The following is an 11,533-nucleotide window of genomic DNA, read 5'->3' as shown; positions in this document are numbered from 1 at the left end:
TCTGGGGCTCGCCCATATAGGAATCTTGTAATCTAATTTATAAGAATATTTTTTCCAGACCCGCAAAAGAGCACTTCTCAACACATGATTCTTAAAAGCCCTATCCACTTTTTTTTCATAAAATAAATACGCATGCCATCCATATAACAAGTCATAACCTTCTATGTTCAAAATTCTTTCCTCCGTTAAATTAAACCAGTCACTGCTTCATAATATAGTTTAAAATTAGGCATTTTTAAGCCACCTCTTTCCCGTGAGTCCTGTATTATTTTCATTTTAACCCTCGCCTTTTTACCCTGCCATATAAATTTATTGATCCCAATCTGCCAATCCTCCAAATTTTTATCTTTTTTAATTATTGGTATCATCTGAAACAGAAACAAAAATCTAGGTAACACATTCATTTTAATAGCCGCAATCCTTCCCAATAGCGACAACTGCAATTTTTTCCAGACACTCATATCATTCTGAACTTTTTGCCATAGCAAGTCATAATTATTCTTATAAAGTTTCTTGTTCAATGAGCTAATATAAACCCCTAAGTATTTAACCTTTTTTACCACCTCAAATCCTGTCATTTCCTCTAGTTTTTGTTTCTGTTGTATAGACATATTTTTGATTATCACTTTTGTTTTATTCTGATTTATTTTAAATCCTGATACCTTTCCATATTTATCAATTACTTCCAACAAAAATCTACTTGAATTTATAGGATTTGTTAAAGTAACCACTACATCATCTGCAAAAGCTCTAACTTTGTACTCATATTGTCTAATCTTAATTCCCTCTATTTTCATTAATACTCGTATTTTATCTAATAATGGTTCCAGAGTCAAAACAAACAATAGTGGTGATAAGGGACATCCCTGTCTCGTTCCTTTCGCAACCTTAATAACTTCTGTCAAACTACCATTTATTATAATCTGAGCTGTTTGCTCTCCATAAATCGCTTTAATTATTCTAACAAAACAATCTCCAAATTGCATTTTCTCTATTAATTTAAATAAAAAATCCCAATGCAATCGATCAAAGGCTTTCTCTGCATCCAAAAAAATAAGTGCTGCTGAAGTATTCTTCTTTTCCAAATATTCCAATATATTAATAATCTGTCTAACATTATTCCTCATCTGCCTCCCTTTTATAAAACCAGATTGATCAGTATGAATTATTTGTTGTAAAACTAACATTAATCTATTTGCTATTATTTTAACAAAAATCTTATAATCATTATTTAAAAGTGAAATCGGCCTGTAGTTACCGGGTTTAGAGCAATCTTGCTCCTCTTTTGGTATCAGTGAAATAAAAGATGTTTTCCATGACGGGGGTATTCCCACTCCTAGTTGTATCTGATTAAATAATTCTTTAAGTGGGTTTCCTCTCCTTCTCTTATCTACATCCTCTCCTCCCTCTCCCCTACACCTTCCTTCTCCCTCTTCTACCCCTCTTCCTTCCTCTTCTCCCTCTTCTACCCCTTTTTTGATGATACTTTGTAAAAGTCTTTCTCATTGTTGACCAACAAATCGATCATTTTCTATGAACTTTATATTCTTGAAGCTTTCTGAGGTAATTAGTTCTTCAACTTTCCTTTCGTATGGACCCTTTATCTTTTTTAGCAGTTCAAATGCCTTAATTGCTCTTCTCACCAGTTTATCAGCTTTTATTATGTCCATATTGCAGTGCACTGCAACTTGCAGTGCAGTTGACAGAAGTGAAATTTCTCCCAAAATGTCTATCATCAACACCAAATCATTTAAGAAATGTTTATTTTCCAGATGGGCAGCCATACCCGAGTATTTAGCATTCACATGAAAATATTGATGTAGCACAGGATAGGCGCGCCACACAGCTATGGTTGCCCTTAAACTACAGGCAGCCCATCTTGGCCCAAAAACCCGACCAATCCGTATGATGTTAATCTCAAGTTCTTCTGCTATTTCATCGAGTTCTATCCGGCTTTTATTCGATTGCTGGAAAATGGAGCATATCTTATCAATGAAAATTTGAAAATGATTAACTTGCTTTATTTCCTTTATGGCATCATCTAAAACAAGTTGGAGGCGATGGTTCAAGCAGTGCCATATGATGATGTTTGGAAACTCTTTGGCTAGTCTGGTGCTCACTCCAGATTTTCTCCCAAGCATAACGCTGGCACCATCAGAGCAGAACGCTATTAGATTTTTTTGTAGGTATTCCCGGGTAAAGTTTATGTAAACTTTCAAAAACTGCAGAACATATTGTCTCTGCATCTTGTTTCTTCAATTCAACCAGCTCCCCAAAAATTGTTGGTGGGTCCTCTGAGTCCTCAACTTTCAGGAAAATGCTCAAAACTGGCTTGCAAGATACTGTTGAGGCTTCATCGATGATCAGACATACCTTCAGATTCTGTGCAATGATGCTGGAAAACATTTGAGTTTGATTTCATTTGCGATGCACTCAACTATTTTGACAACTGTTGGTCTTGAATGCAGACCTACTCTCAGATCTACTCCATTTTCTGTTTGTAGCTCTATCAATTCCTCGATGCTTGAAATTGGTCTGCATGCTTTTGCCAGGCTGTAAACAGTTTTGAACATTCTAGAAGTGGTGGCAAATTGAGTTTCAAAAATCTTGTCCATTGCTTTTGTTATGGCTTCCTGCTCAGCTTGTTTGACGTTGTCTCTACAAATGATGTGTGATTTCGATACAAAATGTTCTCTCATTTTCTTCCGTAGAGACGCCTGGTGCACTTCCTTACTTTTCCCAGCTGGCTCTATCTTGAAAAGCTTCCACTCTTTGCTTACATGAATACTGCTCTCCATTGCGAAGCCATGTTTCGCGCAATATTTACAACCTAGCTTCTTGTCTGAAACTTCCAAGCCGTCATATTTCTCTTGGAAGTAGTTGTACTGTTGCAAGGTCCAGCAGTCAGGAAGAATGATTCCGATTTCAGGTGCAGCGGGTGACTCTATACTTGCTTTGCTGTTTAGTCCGGTTTCAGGTAGTGGTGCTTGTGGCGCTGGGGATGGTTCTTGTTCCACTTCTGCTGGTTGTTGTTCAAGTTTTGGTTTCTTGGCCAAGAAACCCATCAAAGTCTGTTGCCTTTTCATCCTTCCTGTTAAAGGCAGAAGCTACTGCAAAAAAGAAAAAAAGGAGCTTTGTTATTTGATGACACACAATGTAAAAACACAACACAACACCACACCACAGACTCACCCACAACTAGGAAACAGCTGTGCCTGACCTAAAATGGCCCCTGCAGCAAGCAGGAGCAGCTCACAGCCCCAAAAAGCCAAAAAAAGAGGGAAAAAGCACTTTCACACTTAACACACAACACAACACCACACCACACCACAGACTCACCCACAACTAGGAAACAGCTGAGCCTGACCTAAACTGGCCCCTGCAGCAAGCAGGAGCAGCTCACAGCATAAAAAGCCAAAAAAAAGAAAAAAACACTTTTACACTTTGCACACAACACAACACTGACACACACACACACACACACACACAAAATGCCACATACAGCTTTGTGAGATAGTGTGTGTTTGTGAAACACTACAGAAACACACCAAATCTCAGAAAGCTCTCACAAATATTTATTTTATTTTATTTTTAGATAAAAGCAGCTAAATTTAAAACTTCCTAAACTACAAATAAAAAAAAACCCCTCAGTTAAATATTTTTTTAAAGCTCCCACCAAAAAAGAAAAAAAACTTACCCAGTTGAAGGGACAGAACAGGCAGAATCAGTAGCTCACAGCCTCACTGATGAAGAAATCCTGCTAGCTGATGCAATCGATCACAGGGATTGCAGGAAGCAAAGGAGGCAGACGCTGTAAGCAGCGGCTGGGGATTTCCTCTCTTCAGAGAAGGTAAGCAAGCTGGAGGCTGGGGGGAGGAAAGATGGGTGGTTAGCCAGGCCAGGCAGGCAGGCAAGGGGACCAGGGGACCGTGGGAGGGTAGCACATGGCCCGCAAATCATCCCCAGTGGCTGTGTGAACTACGCAAACCTGGGGATGTTGGGGGGGGGCGGCACGCTAGGCCTCAACCGGTGATCCTTACCTTTTTCAGAAAGTAGAAGTCAGCGAGGCGTCCAGGCAAGGCGAGGAGTCCAGGCAAGGCAAGCCAGAGGCTGGGGGGGGGAAAGGTGGGTGGTTAGCCAGGCCAGGCAGGCAGGCAAGGGGACCAGGGGACCGTGGGGGGATAGCACATGGCCGCAAATCATCCCCGGCGGCTGTGCAAACTACATGGAGGGGGGGGCGGCACGCTAGGCCTCAACCAGCGATCCTTACCTTTTTCGGCAAGGTGTCTAGGTGAGGCGTCCAGGTGAGGTCTGAGGCAAGGCGGCGAGGTCTGAGTGGCCAGCAAACTTCTGGGTGAAGTAGCTAGGCCGCGTAGAAAGGGGACCTTATATAGGCCGGGGGTATAGTGGGTGGGCCGGAAGCGCCGAGTGGTGGGAAAAAAGCGCCGAGTGATTGGGAAGAAAAGCGGCAAACAGGCAAGCAGGTGACTGGCGATTGGAGCGGAGTGGAGGGGGGATGAGCGGAGGGGGGATGTGCGGGGGGGGGGATGAGCGGAGGGCAGGGCCACAGATTTTGGCTAACAGATCGGCGAACCAAAATCAATTTCTGCTACCTACTCGTGCGATCCGGTCCGATCCGGTAGCATTTCACCCCTGCTCCAGACCCTCAATAATGCATTTCTAATTATATTATTTTTAAATATTTTATCAACTTTCTTATCATATAATAAATAGGCATGCCACCCATATAACAAACCATAACCTTCTATATTCAAAACTCTTTCCTCAGTTAAATTAATCCAATCAGTAATTAATGATAAGACAACTGCTTCATAATACAATTTTAAATTAAGCATTTTAAGACACCCCCCTTGTGTCCTGCATTATTTTTAATTTTATTCCTGGTTTTTTGCCCATCCATACAAAATTATTAACTCCCTTTTGCCATTCCTCTAATTTGATATCGTTCTTAAGTACCGGTATCATTTGAAACAAAAATAGAAACCTGGGCAAAACATTCATTTTTATAGCTGCTATTCTTCCCAGCAAGGATAGTTGTAACTTCTTCCAATTCTCCATTTCTTTCCATACCTTCTGCCACAATACCTCATAATTATTTTTGTATAATTTGACATTTGAAGCTCTAATATATATTCCTAAATATTTAACCTTTTTAATGATTTCAAAACCCGTAGTTCTTTCTAACTCTTCTTTCTGTTGTATATTCATATTTTTAGTTATCATCTTTGTCTTTTGCTGATTCATCTTAAATCCAGATACTTTACCATACTGAGAAATAATAATTCTTCAAGCACTGATTAATTAATTATGAACTATACCTAACACTATCTTTATAGCAAGAAACCCATAATATACTAAAAGAAGAATAACTGTTATACTCTACAGTGATGTGACTGACACTTCTCAGTATATTTAGCTTAAGACCAACAATCAGATTCTGTGGATTTCAGCAGAGTGTGCTCTCAGTAACCATTTTCTAAGACTTGTTTTACGAGCCCAAGGCAGGATTAAGGCCAATTGATGCCCGAAGCTCAACCCAATAATGGTGTCCCTCAACAGAAGCAAAATTCTCATGCCATAAAGCAGAAACAAATTTGAAATCTATTAATTTACTTCAAATTAAATTTTTTACACTTTAGTCCAGGGCTGTCAAACTTGCAGCCCATAAGCCTGATTTAGCGAAGTGGAAAAAAGTCCTGATATGTCATGAGGATGGTGTGACAGTGCGAATTTGACACCCCAGCTTTAGTCAATCACCATTTTTTTTTAAAAAAAAAACAAATTTTAATAATCAGAATAAAGTCAGACATGACTGATAAGGACCATTATTAAAAAATCAATAAAGTCAAATGTGATAGTGTAGTCAAGTGACAGCTGGGAGATGGGGTACCCCTTCCCTCGGTGCCCTAATCCCAGGCTTATTTTGTTTCACGGTTAATCTTAAATTGCACCAGCTGTCATAGTAAGTTGAACCACCAATATACCCCATCAGGAGTGAAACAGAATGTCAGGGTTCCAAGTAACACCCCCAACAAAATCATACTCTGAGACTTGCGATTCCTCAAAGCTAACTTTTATTAGAGTTTAGATATTGGCATATCTGGGAAAACCCAAATCTGAGAGCTTCCAGGTTTTCCGCACCCAAAAAAAGTTCAAGACCTTGCCCACTTCTCCCACATGCCCACCACTGCTCCAATCAGTTCCTTCACGTACAGAAAACAACCTCCACTTTCTTCTCTGCACAGCTGTCAGACACCATGACCTTGAACTTCTCTGCAAAGTTTTGTTATGGCTAATTCTACTTCACTCATGCAATCCCCCCTCCCAACTTCCCATTGCACCAGGCCTGGATCCTGAAGGCACCAACGTAATATGGATTCCAGGCCTGACAAGAAAGTAGTTAAGTCTATACTGTGACTGTCAGATCCATGTATCTGCCATTCTTTGTGGAAGAAGGGGGGGATTTGGAGGTAACATTTAGTTCTTTTCCTATGTATTTTAAGTATCCAATTTCTTGCCTGATCCTCTTTGTATAAACTTTACCTTGATTTATAACCATTGCCTGGTGCCAGGAATCCCTGGAGAAATCTCACACCTCGAAAAAGGGGGGGAACGAGTGGATTGTAAAATGAACCTGAGAAACTCTTTGTACCTGTTTCTCAGAAAGGCTGATGCAATTTGTGTTCACACTGGTGGATTGGTTGGAATCCACATTGGAAGGTGGGCAGGGGTTCCTAATTTCCTTTATCCTGAACTGCATGCCCTGAGGGACCCCAGAGCCTGCTTTGAGTTTTGACTTGCTTTAATCCCTTTCAATAAAAGGCTCCTTTTGAAATACAAAGTTCTCAAGAGTTTGTACTTTCTTGGAAGAGGGGGAGAAGATGGTCCTTACAGTGACAGCCATTTAAAGCTATCTGACTATGGCAAAGAATACCCATTAAGATTGATTGATTTAAAGTGCAAAAGTTTGAAGAACCACTAAATGTCAGGAAAAAGTGAGCATATTCTATATCTCTTTGGCACTATCTTGAGTTGATCCTCATTTTTGTGGCCCAGATACAATCACCCAATATTAAGAGATTTTCACATTTATTTCCTTATTTTTGTCCTTTTCCCAAATAGCAACGTTTTAAAAAATAGAGATATGATTAAGACTTTTAAAAGATTCAAGAGAAATGTGTGTCTTACCCAATTCTCATCCATTTCTTTTGTATGATTAAGTAGAATTAGCTTGACTAATCTGTTTAGGACTAAATCTAATCCATCTGAAGTTCCACTGATACAGGCCCTTTTGTCCCAGCTAATTGGAAAGGGTGCATATGTACTAAATAGATTAGTTAAGAATTTTCACAAATTTATCCAAATTGTTGGTGAAATAATGACTTCTGTTTGAAAAATAGTTGTAAGCTTGTTGGCTGCCTCCCTCAAAATACTAGATATTGAGCAACCCATAAAGAACTAGGGTGCGGCCTGTTCCTGAGTGGGTCAAAACTTATCTAACAACCCTTCTTAGTAAAAAGTCAAGTGAAGGCAGTTGCATTTTATCTGGCAATGTATGAAGACCCGGAACATTCAGCCCTAGAAGTTCAAGGAACAAATCTTCATTGTGCCTCTTAGGCTTGGAGGTGTTTCCCAGCTGCACCTTCCTTGTCCAAACTCCTCTGAAAAAGCAAATTTTCTCATATACTCTCATAAACTGCAACCTCACATGCTCCCTTTGCAACAGAATTATAGCAATGAAGGTGGCTCCTTCTTAGTCTATCAACTTGGCCTGCAAGCTGGAAAGAGGAGATCAATATTTCATTACCCAGTTATATTATTTTGCCTTTAATTTACAACAGGAGTCTAATATCTCAGGATAATATGGCAGAGTTATGTCTTCCGAACCACAGATTTATAATGTATTTCTTCCTCAGAGAATGGAAAGTTAATTTCTATGTTGTATTCCACACACAGTGGAAAAGGAATGACTAAAAACAACATTAAGAAATGATGTCTGGAAGGTTCTCTCCTAACAGATCATGTCTTAGAATTAATAAAGTTGAAAATCAATAATCTGGAACAATGGACTTTTAAATAGATATTGGACTGAATATGTTTTGATTACCTTGTTGAATCACTTGTGCTGAATGTGAACCTTTCAAAACAAAAAAAACAAAAAAACCCCACTATAATACCCTTTTGGACTAGGAAGTTCTTGTTATGTTATGATTCCATTCCTTTCTATCATGCTCTGTCAAGTACCTGGCCTTTCATAGTTTCCATCTTGTCCCAGGCACTATTCAATATGTAGATGACATCACTGGTAGAAAACATCCAAATCCAAATAAGTTATCAGTAACTTCCAGTTCCATCTTATTTCAAGAAAGCAATAAATTGCATGAGGGTGAAGAAGCTGAATTTAAATGACATTAAATGATTAAATTTGTTGATTAATAGAAAAGAGGTTCTGGGACAACCAGGAATTGCACCTCTAGAAAAGCAGGCCTATATTTTAGGACTGCTTCTGGATCCACAACTGTTTCTGGATCCCAGAAGATTCCCAGAGTGGAATCTCCCAGTGAAACATCTATGGAGATTCTCAATCAGGCAGGTCATGGTTGTCCCAAAGATGCTTTTTCCAAAGGCTACTGGACTTTCTTGAGGGTTTTTTCCCTTTGAAAATGTTTCACTTGTCCAAGAAACTTCAAGCAAATATAGAAGCCAAGCTGCTAATTGGTAGACAATTCTGGAAATACAGTACATTGCAATCTGGGCTTTAAAAAAAACATGCTGGTTAACAATGACTTCTTATAAGTAATACTGGCTTTAAACTTCAACACCCTAAACAGCTTAAGAGCTGCCTCTCTAAAAATCCACCTGTACCAGTGTAAACTTGTGTGAACACTGAAAGCTGCACAAAAGAACCTCTTTAACATGCTTTCACTTTCCAAGTCTTCATGTTAGGTACAGAGAATAACCTTTCCATGTTGTTTGTAAGCATTGGAAGGTACTCCTTGGAAACTAAAAATGGTGTCAGCCTCCACTTCAATCTTCACTCTATTTGTGTTCTAGGTGTGCAATTTGTATTCAATAGTTGGATTGCAATGTAGTTATGTTAATGTAGAATAGCTCATGGACTTAAAGTGTATTACTATCCTATTCAGGTTAAAAGGAAGAGGGCCCTTTAAGAATGTCGTCTGACATAAAGTGAAGAAGGGGGGAGGGAGGAAAGGTTGAAATCAACTTGAAGCCAGATGTGCGGGCTTTTCAATGGAACCTGCATTCCTGACATGATAAGCAGCCGGAGAACTTCGGAAGAAGATTACCACGGGGGACGAGAAGGAGCTGGCACTGGCCCAGCCCTGCCTGACCTTTTGGGGGGAGGAGGGACTAACAAGGGGATATGGGATGTTAGCCATATTTTGTCTCAGATTCAACTTTACACGGCTGTAGTCCAGATGTATTTAGTAAAAGTACTTTTCTTTATTTTCAAATGAAGTCAAGGTGTTTTTTTTTCCTAAATATAATCAGCCTGACATTAAGTTGAATCTCACCATGTCAACCAACCAGGATTTAAACCTAAATACCGAGGGGGTTGAAAAGAAAACTTCGATGGGAAGCCAGCCAGCTTCTCAATTTGAGGAGCCACCAGAATGCATTTCTACTACTAGGTTTAATGCTGAACTGAAGGAATGCAGAACTCGGTGAATGGAACAATTGCAGCTAGAAGAAAAAATGAGGCTGCCAGACCCCGAAGAGCCTCCCTCTGGAGTGACTGCAAGGAGAAAGAAAAAAGGCAGGCTTTCAGATTGGAAACAGGAGCAGGAAATCAGAGACAGACTCCAGTTGGATGAGGCATTGCGTCTTTACCGTGAGGTGAAAGTAAGGCAAGCAGCTCGCCAAAGGTATGAATCCCCTATTCGGTCCTCCAGGGGGGAGGGAGAAGAGGATGAAGGAACTGCCAGGGTGTCGTGTCCCACTCCTCCGCTGACGGCCGGGTCAGGGAAATCCGAATCAGGCTTGCCTCTGCAGCTCTGCCCAAAGTCCTAGCAAAGTCCTCAGAGCAGGCAGGAGACCAGTAACTGACTTCAGCAAGATAAGTTCGACTTTGCCTGACTCAGAGACTGCCAGAAAGCAGATCCTTTATATAGGCCATGGGGTGTGGCTCCATGACTCAGCACTCATTAAGGCCTGCCCCTCCCTTCCTTCTGTTGTCTCCGCCTATCCAATCTTCTGATGCGAGGGTCACTCCAATCAGCTGTTGGAAGTAAACTTTCCTCAGGCTCACATGCTGTGGAGGAGGGGGAGGGGTCTAGCTGCTCCGTTTGCCTGGGCATGGAGCCAGGGCTGGGGCCGGGGGATGCTCCCTCCTCTGCAGCTTGTCTGGGCATGGAGCCAGGACTGGGGCCGGGAGGCATACATTCCTCCGTGTTCGGGAGCAGATAAGCAGACCCCGGCTGCGGTGAGAGCGGACAAGACACAACACTATCCCTCACCGCAGGGCCCTTCCCCCGGGGCTGACGATCGGGATGCAGTCGGGCCGGGTTCTGCTCGTGGAAGGCCCGCACCAGGTCCGGGGCATGGACATCGGAGGCGTTGACCCAGATGAACTCGGTCCCGTACCCTTGCCACGCAACCAGGTATTGGAAGCGCCCCTTCAGCCAGCGGGAGTCACGTATGCTGTGCACCTCGTACTCCTCCACCCCGTCCTCGTCGACAGCGCCGGGCGGCGCCGGGCGCTGGAGGGGAAACGGCGGGGCCTCAGAGACCAGCAAGGACCGGTGGAAGATGGGATGGATCCGCATGGAACGCTGCAGGGTCAGCCGGTAGGCCACCGGATTGATGACCACCTCGACGAGGAACGGACCGATGAACCGGTGGTCCAGTTTCTTCGCTGGCCGGTCGGATGGGAGATGCTTTGTGGAGAGCCACATGCGGTCTCCGACCACCAGCGGTGTTGCCCGTCGGGAACAATCGGCGACCGCTTGTAGCCCCCCTTCCCCCGATCCAGCTGCCGACGCACCATCTGCTGGACTGCGTGCAACTCGGAGAGAAAGGACTGTGTCTCGGGAACCGGGGAGTCCGGGGGCGCCAGAGGGAAGAGCCGCGGATGGTACCCCAAGTTGGCCTGGAACGGGGTGGTCTGGGTAGAGGTGTGTTGGGAGTTGTTGAATGCGAACTCTGCCAGGGACAGGTAATCAGCCCAGTTGTCCTGCTGTTGGTTCACGAAGCACCGGAGGTACTGCTCCAGGACGCCGATGACCTTCTCCGTCCCGCCGTCGGTCTCCGGATGGTGCGCCGACGACAGGCACACCTGCACCTCCAATGCGGCCATCAGGCTCTTCCAAAAGCGAGCCATGAACTGTACCCCACGGTCCGACACCACCCTGTCCGGCAGACCGTGGAGGCGGAAGACGTGCTGCAAGAAGAGACGGGCCGTCTTGGTGGCGGTGGGCAGCCCGCGGCACGGGATGAAGTGTGCCATCTTGGTGAGCATGTCCACCACCACCAGCACCATGGTGAACCCTGA

The 11,533-nt window shown here is 42.9% G+C and overlaps 1 protein-coding gene across 1 annotated transcript; it reads right to left on the bottom strand.

The window, feature by feature from the left end:
* Positions 1–2,069: 2,069 nt before the first annotated feature.
* Positions 2,070–3,794, bottom strand: LOC131203280 (E3 SUMO-protein ligase KIAA1586-like). Its single transcript, XM_058193315.1, has one exon. It carries the CDS (start codon positions 3,084–3,086, stop codon positions 2,376–2,378), a length of 711 nt encoding a protein of 236 aa, XP_058049298.1. The 5' UTR covers positions 3,087–3,794; the 3' UTR covers positions 2,070–2,375.
* Between the last annotated feature and the right edge of the window lie 7,739 nt (positions 3,795–11,533).

Source organism: Ahaetulla prasina, chromosome 8 (assembly GCF_028640845.1).
Source record: "Ahaetulla prasina isolate Xishuangbanna chromosome 8, ASM2864084v1, whole genome shotgun sequence".
Taxonomy (NCBI): domain Eukaryota; kingdom Metazoa; phylum Chordata; class Lepidosauria; order Squamata; family Colubridae; genus Ahaetulla; species Ahaetulla prasina.
The sequence above is the reverse complement of the archived record's forward strand: the minus strand, read 5'-3'. Positions and strand labels throughout refer to the sequence as shown.